The following is a 16,861-nucleotide window of genomic DNA, read 5'->3' on the forward strand; positions in this document are numbered from 1 at the left end:
GGGGGGGGGGGGGGGGGATGGGGAGGTTGCTACTGCTGCTGGAGGATGTTGCTGCCAGGGCCCCTACGATGAACGTGGAGGCCACTGCTGCTGCTGCTGAGGAAGCTGAGGACTGAGCTCAAGTTGGAATGAACCTGTCAGTGACTCCCAGGATCTTTCCCAATTACCTAGCTTGTGACCTGCTCATGAGGGGTCTGGTGACCCAGTCCCTACAACAGGTTTGAAGGGTCTGAGCCCTAGGCCAAAAATTACAGTCTTGAAATATTCTGAATTAAGTGCAATGGAAATCTATCAACGATACATAAAAAAAAAAATTCAACATTACATTTATCACTCTAAGAAATGAGAGCTGTTGGAGTCTTTAAATACAATTTTTGAATGGCTGCAGAAGATGATTTTAGGTTTATGACCTTCCCGTGTGGGCAGAGCTCACCACTGATGTGACACGGAGGTTTGGGGGAGCTCACTGTGAAAATGCATGGGAGAATTTTTGGATATCGGCTCCTGTAACGTGGAATGTTCATGAAAGCAGCCCAAGGTTTTTATTCATGTTTTTAAAATATTTGGAAATTTTAAACACTTAACATTTAATTTTTCCCCAATATTTCATTTTTTTCTTATAATTATATAAACTATAATGATTGTTTCCCAAGCTTTATAAAAATACCCTCAAATCCTTTCCCATTTTCTTCAGAGCAGCAGCCTCTCTCCCACCCAGACCAAAGCCCGAGGGATGAAGAATCGTCACACACTGTCACCTATTTCCAGACGCTGAGCCACGCATGAGCCCAGGTCTGCGGAGGAAACATTTGTCTCCGGTGACTCCCGTCCCCCCTGGTCTGGGCTCTTGCTTTGGGAAGACAGTCCACCCACCCGTTAGACCACAGGGTGAGTGCAGCTTGCCCTACTCGCTTCCTCACTGACAAGTAAATGTCTTTGTCCACAGCACAGCAACTTCAGGAGGTAGGGGCAGGTGCTAGAGGCATATCCCAAGAGCTCAACACCCACCTGCCCTAGGTTTAAAACGACAAAGTCAGCCTAGTTAAAGCATCCTAGCTACTTAGCAAAAAAGAGTCCCTGTTAATTAATCCTCTCTTTTTTTTCTTTTTCACGTTTCATATAAAACAATTAGTGACTAGACACCTCTTGGGCTTATTCCTAGGACCTGCCTCCTTTCTTTGTTATACTTTTGATCTCACCTGGTAAACAAGGTACAGCCTTTTTCATCGCTTTAAGTAAAAACAAACAAACAAACAAACAAAATTCTCCATTTGAAAGTGTGGCCCATTTATTTGAACTGAAAGGCATCATTACATAGTGCAAACACGTCTTTGGTAATATACTAAATACAATGAACGTTAAAAAGGCATTTATTTGGCTATTGGCAACAGTTAGAAAAGTAAATAAATATGTACATTTTGCTTCCTATAACCGCAATTCCCCTACAGTGGCTGCTAAAAAACTTTGTTCAGGAACTGCCCACTGTTTTTATAATATATATAATATCAAACTGATAAACTGCAGACATTTCGGTCTGAATTACAGAATTTTACTGTAAATCACAGTCAGCTTCCCCCGCTTCGGTTTAGAGAACGTAAACCCTTGACACTTGCCCAAGCTGCACGCCTGACCTCCCTCCACGCATACTCCATGGCAGGAGACCATGAGCACACCTCCAAGGCACTTAGGAAACAGCAAGACACCCCCAAAATGTAGAATCTACTGTCATTTTATACCTGAGCAACTTACATAACCATCAAATTTTAGACACACTTACACATTTCCTAGTTTACAGAAATCTGTGCCAAGATCTGATCACAAAATCTGACTTGATATTTCAAAAGAAGTTCATGTCCCATGGGACAGCAACCAGCTCTGATTTATTATTTATTAACATGAGGATAACAAGTCAGGATAACCGTTTGTATACATAAACACCACAAATTCGCTGTGACCACCTCACGGCAGGATTGTTGCCCACATCCCCAGGAGACTTGGAAGACTGTGCAGGGAGGTCTTGGGGTGTCTCTTTCAGGGGGATCGATGCTCGCACTGGAAAATGCATCATGTGCAAATCACACCCGACATCGTAAGAGTCCATGATGTGCCAGACACTGCGGGACCTTCCTGCCATCCCCACTAATAATGGTCTCAATATGATGCCACCAATTTTGGAAACCTCAGCTGGAGGCTCTATGAGGCTAGGGGTCCCTGCATCTCTGCATCTTGTGTCCCCAGCACAGGGCCTGGCGCACAGTGGACCCTCAAGTAAAGGTGGGTTGAGCTGGACTTGCACGTTCAGAGAATCGTTTCTCAGAACACAGACCAGGTGGCATTCAGAACAAAGTGGAAGGTTTCAGTCAATTAAAAAGAGAGAGACCATGAGGTATGAGAGTTGCTTTCACTGAATCCTAGAAGAACTTTTGCATAGTGGAAATGATTTCCTGCCAAATCTAACACCTAAAAACTGGGCAAATTTTCATAAAACATCATGCATTTTAAAAATACAAATGAGGTACAGGGGTTCGTTTTTTTCTTAACACGCTCACACAACCTAAAGTTAGAAAGTTCTCACAATCGAATTCCTTCAGCCCGTGGGAAGAAGCATCTGGAGAGTGGCTCTTCCTCCGTGTGCTCCGGTCAGCGACAGAGCCTCACGGGTACGAGCAAATCCAGACCTGGCCGTGGACCAGTTTCGTCAACGCACACGGTCACCAGCAGGTGTCGTCAGGTACGGAATGGGATGAAGAGGGTTTCACATTCGGTTCACAACTAGGCAGTGTGCATGCAAGTCATAAGTGAAAACAAACCTGTTCCTAGATGTGGCCTAATAATGTCATGATCATGTGTGGACAGAGCTGACCCAGAGACATGGTGCAAAGCCGCTCTGAGTGGCGGGAATGTCTGTTTGATGATTTAACGCTATGACCTGCGAAACGTTACAGAGGACCCAGAAGGGGGAGGTGGCCAAAGGTTACCATGGAGGGAGCCGGGAGCCTGTGTCCCTGTGAACACGCTCATACACGATTCTGTTCCATTTGCCAAACACCGATTTTCTTTTTAAACGTAGCATTTGATGTAACCCAGATTTTGGCGAGCGACCTTCTGGTGGCTCCGTAATCACCCCACCTGCGGGTGACGCATCTGTGAGCTCCCGGTGTCAGAGCCAGGCAGCACTAACATTTACAGGGATCCTGCTTTATTTAAAAAGAAATGGTGTTATTAGGAGAAATAAATTTAGAAGCCTAAAGGATTAACTGTGCGATTTAATAGTAGCACCAAGTTATCATTTTAACAGAATTAAATAAAAACCTGAGAAATCTAACATGAAGTTAGGACTCGTGCCTGCGTCCCTTCCGTGTGTCCGCTCCGTGTGTCCTTCCTGACGAGCACTCCAGTCGAAAGCTCCCTGCGCTACGTTCTGTAACAGCACCGGCTGGACATTGTCCTGAAACGTCTTGAGTCCTGGATGTTTCCTTTGGTCTGCAGCTGCCTGTATCGGCCGTCTGATCTCACGATGACCCAGCAGACTAACTTCAAGGAGCTTCTCCAGAGCCTACGGCTTCTCCTCCGTGGTTTTCTTCAAGCAGATGGGACAACACGCTCCTTTGATCTTCATAGGTGCTGGACAAGTGGCAGGTGGACAAGCTTCCACGAAGCAGGTGATCTGCCCGTCCTGGAGGAGAATGACACACAGCCCGTCTGTTCTTCGGTGAACCCCAGCAGGGCACAGTGCCACACCTCCAACTGTGACTGCTGGGACCCCGGGCACAGGCGTCACCTGTCCTGTGGGTTCTGTGATACAGACTGGTTCTCTGCTGATTTCACAGCTACACGCAGACACGAGTGAACACTACACCCCACCCCATTCCTTCCGGAAGGTTCACATCCTCACCCTCCCTTGTCCTTCCTACCGTCCTCCCACTCAGAGGAGGCCCCAGGACCACAGGCTGAGCGTACCCTCCCCACCTGCACCTGGATCCTATCTGATTGTGTCTGTGGATGTCATCGTGAAGGAGGATGGGACCAGGACGAAGTGGGCAGGGACACAGCTCTCCTCTCCACTGGTCTGTCCTTCCCAAACCAGACACTCTCAGGGACACTGGAATACCCTCTCCCAATGTCCATGGCAGAGGGACTGAGCCCGTACCCTGATGGCACCCAAGGTCCCCAGACTGGTCCTCTGTCCTTGTGGCTCTGCTTCCCAACACTCTGCCCTGATCTTCCCAGGGAGGCTGGGCTACAGCCAGACGTCTGCAAATGGCCAGCATAGGGCACCCACCACCTGTCCACCTTCTCCAGGAGGCAGACTGCTCCTTACGCACCTCTGTAACACACCCACCCCATGACTGGACGGAGGCCGTGGTGCGGGGGTAAATGTTTAAACAGGATCCGTGAGGAGGAGCCCTGTCTGTCTCATTGCAGGTTTCTGTGCTGTGAAAGTTCCTGCCACAGGGGAAAGTGGGTGCACACAAGCGGCCCCAGCTCGCCCTGTGCAGGGCGGGGACTGTCCGCCCACTGCAGGACAGACACTGCCGAGGTTCTGGCCGAAGCTCCCTTCCCATACGTTTCCATGCATCTCACTGGGGGGATGCAGACAGGGTGACAGTAGCTAGAAATCCTCAGGCCATGAGGTGACCAGGACACTTGCACCCATCATAGCCTCTGAGGGTCTGTCTGGGGTTGTCCCTGCTTCTCTCTGGATGGTGCCAGCACAGCACCAGGAGAAGCTGGGCGAGGCAGTGCCATGCGGTTCTGGCTCCAGATGGCGGAGGCAGGTGGACCTGAACCTGTAGGACAGGCCAGGTCAGGCGTGGAAAGAGCCGGCACGCCTCCTATTCAGCTGGAAGACCACTTTGGGCTACACTAGAAGAAATGCAAAATCTCTCCCAAACCTGGTGCCTGAGGATCCTGTGGCCTGGAGAGGAGCTGAACTTACAAACCCAAAGTACCACGGGCCACCTTCCATGTGCACCCGGGGGACTCCTATCACCACCACGGGGTGAGCACACTCCCTATTCTCTAGCCTTAGATCTCAATCTCCACTCCCTTGAAATAAAACCACACTGATAACCTCAGTACAGTGACTAGAAAAGGTAGAAATAAGCTTCTGGGCAGAGAGAACGGAGATAATTCATTTTTTGCAAAACCTCTGTGAAGAACCCAATTTGAAAATCCCTGCTGTCCTACAACGCAGACATCAGGACCTTCCTCACACCCAGAGAGACCTGACCAAACACGTGGAGTATCGGCCTCAAAACCCTCCTTACCCTCCCTGGGGATACTTATTTAAGTTATTCCTGAACGGTGGCTTAAGGACAGGACTTCATTTGGACCCCTACTGGGCAGCTGCCAAAAACAAAAACAGAAAAAGAATTCCGTGAATTCTGCCACAATGCCCTAATCCTGAGTTTTCTATGACATAGTGTCCGTGCCCACCATGTCACCTGGCTGGCAGCCCTGTGGCCAGAGACACCAGTTACGCACTGCCCGGGTGTCCTGACCCCCTGGGAAGCTGAGGACTACAGCTCACGGTGGCCCAGCTGAGGTGAGCTGAAAGGACAGCAAAGCAGGCAGAAATGGTGTCCCAGAGGCTCCAGGACCAGGCCCTGTGCTGCCGGGCAGAACCCACACCTTCATGGGCACCTGAGTCATGAAACATGCAGGAAGCATGTGCACTGTCGAAAATGTTTGCTGGAGGTAGAGGCGTCGGGTGGCCAAGGCCACCATTACCTGTTTTCTGAGGTCTGTGATGGTCTTTTGCATTTCCAGAACAAATTCTTTGAAGTCATTTGTCCCTGGTCCTTTGGAGTGCTCATAGGTGGCTGACGTGGCATTTCTGGGATGTTGGTGGTTCACGACACTGCAGAGGGAGGGAGAAAGGAGGCAGCAGTGAAGTAGAACCTCGGCAGCTCACCACTGCTGCCACTTTATGCAGGTTCAAATCGACGTTTCCTGACTGTGTGCCCTTCTCCAGGGACGGACGCTCCGAGCTTGCAGAGGGGCTGTGGCTGAGCAGGACGTAGGGGGCAGCCTGTCCCCCCATCCCCTGTGCCCAAGGATGTCCCTGCCGAACACACAGACCAGTGGACGTGCAGGGAACACCATCCCCGACAACAGGACAGCGGCCCTATCCACGATGCCCACGATGGGAGGGCTGCTCTCCACGCAGTGTACCCCAGAGACAGCCGTACCTCAGTACTTCCCGTGGTCTCATTTTCTTGGTGGGCTTGTCCTCCTGGTAGCTGAATTCAAGAGACCGTCTGCCTCGGAAATGATACGAAAACGCGTTAAACTGTCCCCTGGTCCTGCAGTCTGAAAGGAAAGCATAAAGGGGTACATGGCTGTTGATGACCAATTTTAGGAGAAATTAAGGACACCCTATCAGATATTAACAATCTTTATGGTGTGTTTATGAAATGAACTGTGACACCTTCACGTCAAGCAGTGGCTGAGGTGGTCATGAGCCAGCAGCTGGTCTGTGGGTCCTGCCCTCTCCTGTACCCCAGCCCTCCTGATGTCCCTGAGGACGGCCAGCCCCACCCGACGGCGCCCCCACGCTACCCGCTCACCCTCCTGTTGTCTGAACCCTTCTCTGGTCTCCTGCCACCCACACATGGAGACCCAGGTGCTCCGCCTTCAGGGGTCTGGGTCTGCTCATGTCTGGGGATCCTGCCACCATGACCGGGCAGATTTTGTGCTCTGGAGCACCTCACATCACCTGCACACCCCTGCATCAAGCCTCCAGGCTTCACTCCTGGACGAGAGGCAGGTCGTGCCTGTTCCTGCTAAGTCTTAAATGCCACATGAGAACTCCTGCCTACACCCTGGATTGAGGTATCTCAGCGCTGTCTCACCTGGGTCCAGGTGAGTGAGGTGCCTCAGTGCTGTGTCTCACCTGAGCCCCAGGTGAGTGAAGTGTCTCAGCGCTGTGTCTCATCTGGCCCCAGGTGAGTGAGGTGTCTCAGAGCTGTGTCTCACCTGGGCCCAGGTGAGTGAGGTGTCTCAGCGCTGTCTCACCTGGGCCCAGGTGAGTGAGGTGTCTCAGCGCTGTCTCACCTGGGCCCAGGTGAGTGAGGTGTCTCAGCGCTGTGTCTCATCTGGGCCCAGGTGAGTGAGGTGTCTCAGCGCTGTCTCACCTGGGCCCAGGTGAGTGAGGTGTCTCAGCGCTGTCTCACCTGGGCCCAGGTGAGTGAGGTGTCTCAGTGCTGTGTCTCACCTGGGCCACAGGTGAGTGAGGTGTCTCAGCACCATGTCCCACCTGGGCCACAGGTGAGTGAGGTTTCTCGGTGCTGTGTGACACCTGTACCTTCGCTCACACTATCCAACAAAGTGACTGGGTTTTACATCTGTTTTGTGGCTCACTCTGGCCCAGGAAAGCATTGCAGAGAGTGAGGGCAAAGCCAGATAGGACCTTTTCAGATTTCTAGCCTTGCAGAGCTGCCGGGGTAGAAATTCTACAGGAGAAAGGGTGTGCGAGGACTGAACTGAAGCTACGCTGGTCACTGTCCTGTGACTGGCACTCGTTCTGGTCTAGCTTGTTCCTGTGACTGTGAGCATTCTTCAAGACAGAGTCATAAAGCTCCACTTCGGCCCCATAATGAAAGCGATAAGCAGCCCACTAAATGACGTGCAGTTTATTTCAGCAGCCAGCTGTGCAGCTTGCAGTCAGCCGCAGCAGACCGGACCCACCTCACCTCCTTCTACCTGCCAGGCATCTCAGAAGAACAGAGACTCACAGAGTTGCTCCTGGGGGCACAGACAGGTAGCAGCAGCCGTCCCCTCCCAGCCAGGCCCTCCCAGCAACAACACAGCTGCTCAGAGCCTTTTCCCGGTCGGGCTCTCCTGCACCTGCTCTGAAGCCAGCGGGGCCTCAACATTGCAGACATAGGAGGAGGAAGGTGGTTCTCACTCTCTGTCCCACCCAGGACTGTGCAGGTTTGGGGCGGGTCTCTGCAGAATCATGGATGTAATGGTGGTTTGAGGGGGGCACCAGGGGCAGGAATGAGGCAGATGGGGCCTCAACCCGATCACGGCACCGTGGGGGTCCCTGCCCAGGTGCGCCTACCCCTGACCCTAGAGCTCTCCCAGGAAGGGCCCTCTGGGGACTCAGGGCCTCTGTCTTTGCCAGGAATGCCCTTGCATCTCTCCCTCACGCCATGGGGCACAGCTGGTCACATCTGCTCAGCGGGCTGGCATGCACCTGGCTTCGTGCTACCTCATCTCACTAGGCCAGGAGCAGGCTGGCTTCCTGGACCCAGTGCGGGCCTCACAGGGCACTTATTGGTGTGGATGCTGATGAAGCAGATGTGTTCTCAGTGCAAATGCACTGGACCCATGAAGTCCCTGGGGAAGTCCTGTGCGGGTGGGAGATGGCGAGTTCTGAACCTGAAATCCCCACCACAAGCACCCAGTTATGCCTAGAAAACTCTTCCAGCCCAGGTGCCGTCCGGGGTTGTAGTAAGAGCTCATTTTAAAAGAAGAAAATGCTCATCTTCTAACCGGAGTAACATTTTCATAGTCTCCCCCACCCCTTTTTAATGTTAAACACGGACATCACATTTCAATGGAGTGATGCAAATCAGTGTCACCAGTAACTGGGCAAAGTGACATCACTTGCCTCCTGACAGGGGAGCATAACTGCGATTATCCAGTATAAATGCCAGAATGCAGAATATGGATCCAACAGTGAGAAAAATGTCAGACAAACCCAAACTGAGAGGAAATCTACAAAAAGGAGCAAGATAAAGACTGAGAAACTGTTTCAGACCAGAGAAGCCTAAAGAGACGTGAAAATGAGTTATAATTCATGACCTGGTGGAATCACCTGCATTAGGGTATAAAATAATAAAGATATTATCAGAACAAATGATAAAATTGGAACAAGATCTGGAAATTAGATAACAATATTTTGTTCCTACTTAATTTCCCAATTTTGATCACACACACAAGTAAATTATTTAGAAATAAAACAACATCATGTCTGCAACTTCCTCAGGTATTTTAGAAAAAAACATATGCATTTTATTTTACACACACACACATGCGCATACACACACACACATAAAATGAGAAAGGATGCTGGGTTGCATATGGCAGAATGTTAACAACTGATGAGTATAGGTGAAGCATAGGAACTCTTTGTAATGCTTCAATAATTATTGCAATAATAACAAAATTACGAGTGTCTGTGTGTCCATGTACTAGTGTCCCAATGTGCATGTGTATTGTGTGTGCATGTACATACTCAGGTGCATGTTCATGTATGTGTGAGTGTGTGTTCTTCTCTAAGACTCACCAATGCCCACAAAGAAGTTGTAGTTTATAACCTGGGTCAAAAGAAAAAGAAACTGGATATACCCAGGACTTTTTTCTCAGGTTTCTTATGTGGGCAGGTATCACGGATTAAAATTAAATATTGAAATGATTAAGAAATACAGTGCATGGAAGTTTGCTTTAAAAGTGTCTTTTTAAAAAGTTGAACTGAAAAGTAGATAGCAATCAACATTCGGTCCTGTCAAGCCTCAATCTCTTTTTCTTTTTCTGCTAAATTTTAGACATGGCTTTTGGGCTAAAATAAAAACAGATAAAGCTTACAATGTATTGAGCTTTGTCAGCCCAGGGCCGGGACTGGTGTTCTCAGGTAGAAACGTACCTGGAAGGCAGTGTGTCAGCAGCTGCTTAAAGCAGCTGACCAGCCCAGGGCAAAGGCTCGTGCAGGACAGGGTGCACAGAGCTGGACTCACAGACGAAGCCCTTCAAGCACGTTGGTTTTTCTGAGCAAACGAACAGGAAAACGGGCTCTGCCCCTTCTTAAGAAGCTACAGGAGCCTGGTAAAGTTGTCTGAAAATGGATTTTTTTTTTTTAAATCTGAGAATAGATGAATTGGAGTTTTCCAAAGGTTTTCGAGAGAACAATTCTCTGCAAACACAGAACGACTTCTCTGCCATGCTTGTGGAAGAACATTTTGAATTGAACAAACCAGTGAGAATATAAAACAAAAACAAGACAACACAAGTAAAAACAGATGCAGGTTTCAACAGACACAATAACAAGGATGTAAATGACCTGGGTCCAAGCCCCCTCAGCTTTAATATTAAAGGGGCTCCGATGGTAGTTTGGATAAAGCCAAAACAGTGGAAATCGAGGCTAGCAGAGGGGTCTAGGGATGCAAACGGGACACGAGGCCGTGGGCATGGTGACCACAGGGCCCAGGTGCTGGGCGAGGCTCGTGCACGAGGGCCCCAGCGCATGCAGACGGGCGCTGCCAGCCCTCCCAGCATAACGGGAAGGCCTCCCGCCTGCAGGAGCCTCTCACTCCCCAGATGGTGTCCTGTGACTCCCTGCTCTGGCCATGCACGTGTTGTGGACATGTGGGAAACTCAGCACACATTTTTTAAAACAAAATCTGATATATCTGACACGCTTCTTTGATAGGTTTACTTTTCATGCTTTATCTGTGAGTACAGATACATAGGCTAACACACAAGTACTCGTATTTAGAATGGCATTAGCTTTTTTAAAAAAATTAGGAGCACATCTTACATGATGGTTGTTTCCATTTCTTTTACATAGCGTTTTAGTTATCATGTATATATCCCATGTCACTACACATTCCTCAAAATCATGCCTTTTTTAATTTATTTTTTGGCTCTGTAGCATACCTCGGTATGTTATACTACAATTCAATACATCCACTATAGCTGAATATTTTGTTTCCAGTTCTCACTAGTGTGTAAGTCATTTAGCATGTGTTAGGTTCACCATAACTGGCTGTGGAAAAGAAGAAAAGATGAGGAGGGAGCGGGGCCCTTCCCGAAACGCACCTTCGCAGCAGTCCTGCCACACGCGGAGATCCACCCTGGGGATGTCGGCACAGCTGCTGTACCCGTGCGGGAACTCCGCCACCCTGAACACGTCCCCCTGCACATGCGTGATGTTGTCCGAGTTGTCGCACAAGATCCTGGCCAGGGACGTCTGCTTGAGCTGGGTCAGCTGGGCGGGGGAGAACACCCCTGGGTTTTCATACCACAACCTGGATTCCCCCAAAGTGGGAGCAGGGTCAGAGAAAGACAAGGACACTCACAGGTCACAGGGGCTGGGTTGCAGCATTCACCCAACACCACACACATCTCTGGTTTCAGTTAGGAATCAATTAAAAATTAGCTCAGACATGGCTCATTTCCTATCACAAAAATGGAAACGAAAGCAGAGTCTGGAATATAAAAGATGGTTGGTGGCTTTCCTGGCTAGCAACAAAGAAGAAAGGCCATGTTCACAAACAGCTGCCACGGCAGGGAGCCATCTGCTGAAGTCCTTACTGACAGGCAAGGCCCACCTTTCCCGTACGTTAGTGAACTAATCATTTTGGACTAAAAATGAAACTAAAATCTTGCCAGAAGTTCAAACTCCTCTAGAGTCCCCAGTGGTTTAATGGTATGGATTGTCCAGTAGTTTCTAGAAGCAGAAATATTCTTTCTAGGAGAAGGAGTCTGAGGGTACCTGTGAACCTGCTGTGGTTGAGTCCTAATGCTGCGTGCCAGGCATGCCAAGGCAGCCACGGAGCTGCCCCAAAATAATGCCTCATTCTCAGCCAGGAGATTCCTCTCTCCCAAGTCCCCGAAAAAGTGGGCCTAAGAAGGGACTCTCCTCTGCAGCACATGAGTGTTTACCTGTCCCCGTCCCAGAGGCGCCTGAGCTGCGTGCTGGAGGCGCCTGAACTGTGTGCTGAGCAGGCACAGGAGGGTGGGGCCCAGCCGGCTGCCAGGGACCAGGTCTTCCACCATGAGGGCTGGGAAGAGGTCAATGTTGAGCGTGGAGCCATACAGCCTGTGGAGGACGAAGCCAACACTGAGGTCACTGAACAGCCGCGCGCTGACACAGACTGCAAGCACGGGCCAGCCTCGCTCTCCAGCCTCTACGTAATCTACACTCTACTTAGAGAACACTTACCGTTATTTCTTCAAAGCATCCATCCAGTATGCTACAAAGAATTTTTACCACTTTGTTCTATATGTATACATATGTTAAAATACATACACAAATTTATTTATTGTAAGAAATTTAGAAAAGCCATAAAAATATAAGGAATAAAATTTAAATTGTACCTTTCCCTACTATTCAGGGATAATCACATTTAATACCATACTGTATGTCCTTCCATCTTTTTTCATAAATTTATGAATAATAAGCTATATGGAGCTACAGACACATTTTTAAAAGAATGAAATTGGGTTCTATTACATATTGAAAATATGTTTGCCATAATGGAAGTACTTGCTAAGCAAACAGGGCACTAGCATAAGATTTAGATGTTCAAGAACTAACGTCTTCTGTTATTTGTTTTTGGTGACTGGCCGGTCCAAGGATCGAACTCCAGACCTCGGTGTTATCAGCACCGCACTCCAACCGACTGAGCTAACCGACCAGTCCAAGAACAAACATCTTCATCAAACTCTTCTGATTCCTTAGAAATACACGCTTACAAGCAAAGACCTGACAACTTTACTATGAATCATTTTTACGTAATCTTCTATACTATCCAAAGAACTGTATTAGGCAACAGATGGCATCTCAGGTTCAACTGCTACTCAGAGCCCCACTAGAGTTTTTAAAAAACTATACCTTATAACTCCGACTGCCTTTTTTGCATAACGTTCAAAGTAGTGACACTGGACTAAGCCTTCTAATCGAGACGGCGAGCTCTCTACTGAAAGAACAAGTCTCGCGCAGGGCTGCGTGCTGCGTGGCATCCATCACACACGTGGAATAAATACAGTTTTATTTAAACTTCCATTTAGTCCTTCAAAGAAGGACAGATTGTGCTCATTTTCTTCTAAGTCCAGTGACATTCACACTGAGCTTCTAGCTCTATGACGTCCACCAGGAAGCAGACTGGTCAGGAGGAACCTGGGGGCCCTGGTCTGTGGCTGGGCCTCTTCCGGGGAAGCCCCCTTTTCTCCGTCCGCCCCTGCCCCACCTCTGGAAGGGGTTGCTTGTGCGGGTGGGAAGGATCTTGTTCCTCAGGCACGCTGGCATGAGAGCAGGGGTCTGAGGCCTCCTCTCCAGTCCAAGGAGCTCCTTCCACTGAAGAGGCCTTGGAGACCCCAGGATATTGCACAGCCTGCTGTAGGAGGCACAGCCAGTCAGGGACAGCATGCAAAACTTTATCTGGGTGCCAGTAAAGTATGTCAGAACGACGCACTCCCTTCAGGTCTGCCTAAAACAGTCTCTCTTCCCTATGAGGCCTCCAGGGCCCCACACTCTGTGTCACCTTCTAACTTTCCTCATATACGTGCCTCATTTCCCCTGTCAGTCATGGGTTAGGAGGCAAAGAAAATAAATGAGTGATTCAGGGTGAGGGTGAGTAACTAACTTCTCAGCCCGGGGTCTCCAGCACGGAGCTTGGCCGAGGTTCACCCACCCATCGCCAGCTGCACTGGGCTGGATTGACAATTCCCATGAGCTGTTTTGAAATAAGTTTGGCAAATGAGAAAATCGACTGGGAACATTGTTTGTGTCAGTCTGGACCAGAACAAAGGAGAATGTCCAAGCCCATGAAAAGCACAGACACAGACAGTTCACATAAATCCTAATTAAGCAACACTGCAATAAAAAACGACCTTGTACTAGTGGAGCACGTACATATTTCCCTATGCCCGTAATGGGATACTGCTACTTAACTGGACAACAGAACGTATTAAACTGAATAGGACATAAAGTTCATTTATTCATAACTTGCAATAAATTATGAGTAAAAAATAATTTTTCTCTAGGAGGCACAAGTCAGATCCTAACAGGGTCTGTCTTAACTTCAGTGCTGAGTAAGTTAAAAGTAGACGAGAAGAGTCCAGAAAATACGAAAAGTCAGTCTTAAGAGCGTTTTTTGGAAAAAAATAACAAAAAACCAATCTTTTCAAATAAAAACTGATATATCTTAAATACACAGTGACCTGTGGACTTAGTTCATAAATCCAAGGACTATGAATAATCGTTACGGGAAAACTCTAATGAGTAATTACTTTTATTCCTTAAAAGATTGATGCAAATAAATTGGTATAAATAACATGAAAAAGAAGTTAATGAGGAAAAGACAGAAAGGAGCACCAGGAAAAAAGAGAGAGCCCGAATATCTACACTTTGGAGAACTTTAAAAGCCTAATTTGTGACCCTATTGTGGCAGAGGGAAGAGGACCGGCTGTGGGTCAGGTGACATCAATCCTCACCCAGACCCGGGCCCCTCCTCGCCTAGTGGCACCCTGGTCTCTGCTTTACCTGAAAAACCTCATTTGGCTGCCCTGACGCTCCCGCGCATGCCCACCTCAGCAGGCCGGTGGGACCTGCTCCCAGACGCCGGCACCGTCAGGCAGTCACAGCATGTGGCCACATAGCCCAGATCTGGGTACCCAGGTGAGTGCAGGAGAGGCTGCCAGAAAACCCTTGGAAGCTGGTGCCAATCTCTGCCATCTCTGCTCCCGACACAAAAGCGGACACCTCCTCCCTGAAGCCCCTGACAGCAGGCTGGGTTCTGGCGTCTTCCGTGCAGAGCAGCCCAGCCCCTCTTCCAGCTGCAAAGTCACCGCTCCTCTGGGAACTCGGCGCGCAGCCCCCAGGGCCACGTGCAGGCCGGTCTGGACCCTCACGGGCTTCCCTCATCCACCCTTTCCACGACACACACAACACCTCTAACGTGGAGACTGACAGCAACACAGAGCCCCCGTCTAGGTCATTCTGGTGTCTACACAGACACGTCACCGCAGCCGGTTTCTCTGAACTCACCTCTTCAACTTCTCCCGGATCTCGGGGCTCTTGATCTCGTTTTTCAGGTCCTCAAACGTGTGGGCCGCGGACAGGTTGCAGTAGACCCTGTAGTCGTGGTAGGGCGGGATGCCGTGGTCGCGGCCCCGCTGGATGTTGATGGCAGCCAGGTCCAGGGCCACCGTGTGTGCCATGGAGAAGAGCCGCTCTGTGAGCTCCGTGTTCAGCAGCTGGGAAGGCACGCGCATCTTCCCCGCCACCCCGAACAGTCCCCTGAGCAGCGGGTCGATGCCCCCCTCGTTCACGATCCGGAATGGGGAGAAGAAGGCTTTGTGGAGGGGGATGTGGCCTTGGGCAACAGGCTGGAAGTGCTCATCCAGCCGGTACAGCAGTGGGTTGACAAGCGTGTGGCCAAACCTGAATGCAGCCGTGGCAAAGGCGTTGAAGATTCCAGCATTGATGCTAGGGTCGTAGCCCCGGTACTCGCCCAGCATCTTCATGCCCACCTCCCCTAGGACCTTGGGGAGCCAGTGCCAGTAGGTGATGTGCTGGATCTCCGCGCCCACGATCTTCCTGGTCTCGTAGTAGATGGTGTCACCGTCCCAGTGCGGGTTCAGCTTGAGCAGCTCCGTGGCGATGCGGTTGTGCTCACGGAACCACAGTGTGTGCATGCTGGTCAGGCCCAGCTGCTCGTTGGCGCGGTGGTCCCCGGCCAGGAAGCAGGGGATGGGGCTCTCGTTCTCATCCCGCATGCACTCGGTGGGTGGCCCCGTGGCAAATGGCAGCAGCGGCTTCCCAGACCTCTGCACGATGCCCTGCCTCAGGAGGCCGCGGTGGCTGGCCAGGTCGCGGATGCTGCGAGCCTCGTGGTCTGTGCTCCCGTACACGTTGGAGGCATCGATGTAGGACGTGAGCTGGTTAATCTGCTCCCGAGGGTACACGGAGTTCATGAGCAGGGAGGTCATGCCGCTGCCACACACGGGGCTGGACCGCACAAAGAACATGCAGCGGGCCCCGCCTCTGACCCGCGGGTCATTGGGGGGGATCATGACAGAGAAGCAGGGAGGGTCATTGCTGCACACGGAGCTGCAGTGCTGCCCGTCGGAGAAGCGGGCCTGGCTGAGGGCCACCACCGTGGAGTCCAGGTCGTGGTCCAGGAACTGGCCCCACTGCATGAGCATGTGGGTGAACTGCGTGTCGGGCGTGACGGTCTCCGTGCCTATCAGCGTTGTGGACACCAGGCGGGGCATGGGCAGCACGTGCCCGTTGTAGAGCCGGTGGGGGTTGATGCCCCGGGGGGTGTTGAACCCGTTCTCATACACGGCCTTCAGCAGGCGCTCGAAAGCGGTGAGCGAGGCGCCCCACATGGGATGCTGCAGGTTGTTGCAGGTGCCGTCGTGGGTCCTGTACTTCTGGTGGAAACACATGTCTGAGCAGTTGTTGATGCGCCGGTGGGCGGTGCAGCCCGACAGGTTGGCAATGAGGCTCAGGTACTGCGGAGACACCAGGTCGTTGTAGTGGTAGCCTGCAGCAGAGAGCAGAGAGGGACAGAGCTTACTTCCACTGGAAAGCAGGCAGCTCCGGCCTGCAGCCACGTCTCCTTCACAGAGGACCCACCTCGTGGGGGATCCCCTGCGTTTCCACGTTCACCCATCCAGCCCTATTTGTGTCCGTAATACTCAACGCAGCTGAGCACCAGCAGCCTCCCCGCCCCCAGAACAGGACCACTTTCCCAGACACCTGTCACTCCACACCTCAGTCCACCTAGGCTCCATGCTCTGCTGTCCCCTGTCCAAGCAACTGCTGCCTCTGTTTAGGATACCTCCAAAATATTCCTGACCCACGCCCTCCTCTCTGTTCCTCTGGCATTATCCCAGCCAGATGTTTTTGCTGCCTGACTTAACTTTCAAAAAACAGCCTCCTGCCTCGCGGAGCCTCACCACACACACAGTGGTCTACCTGCAGGCTCCACTGGGTCACCTTCTCGCTCAAAAACCTTCAGCCTTTGCACACCAGCTACAGAAGAAACTCCAAACTTGTCAGCCTGGAGCACTGCTCCAGCAGGTGAACCCTGTCTTCCCAGCCTCTGCCTTCAAGACATCT

At 50.7% G+C, this 16,861-nt stretch overlaps 1 protein-coding gene across 1 annotated transcript in view; it reads right to left on the minus strand.

Moving 5' to 3' along the window:
* Positions 1-1,265: 1,265 nt before the first annotated feature.
* Positions 1,266-16,861, minus strand: part of LOC103605100 (peroxidasin homolog) — a 70,808-nt gene continuing 55,212 nt past the window's right edge. Inside the window, 7 exon segments of the mRNA XM_008589682.1 lie at positions 1,266-3,676; positions 5,734-5,863; positions 6,195-6,315; positions 10,828-11,036; positions 11,674-11,684; positions 11,686-11,830; positions 14,780-16,283. Coding sequence (XP_008587904.1) covers positions 3,557-3,676; positions 5,734-5,863; positions 6,195-6,315; positions 10,828-11,036; positions 11,674-11,684; positions 11,686-11,830; positions 14,780-16,283 — 2,240 coding nt within the window. The 3' untranslated portion in view covers positions 1,266-3,556.

Source organism: Galeopterus variegatus, unplaced genomic scaffold (assembly GCF_000696425.1).
Source record: "Galeopterus variegatus unplaced genomic scaffold, G_variegatus-3.0.2 Scaffold5592, whole genome shotgun sequence".
NCBI classification, from domain to species: Eukaryota; Metazoa; Chordata; class Mammalia; order Dermoptera; family Cynocephalidae; genus Galeopterus; species Galeopterus variegatus.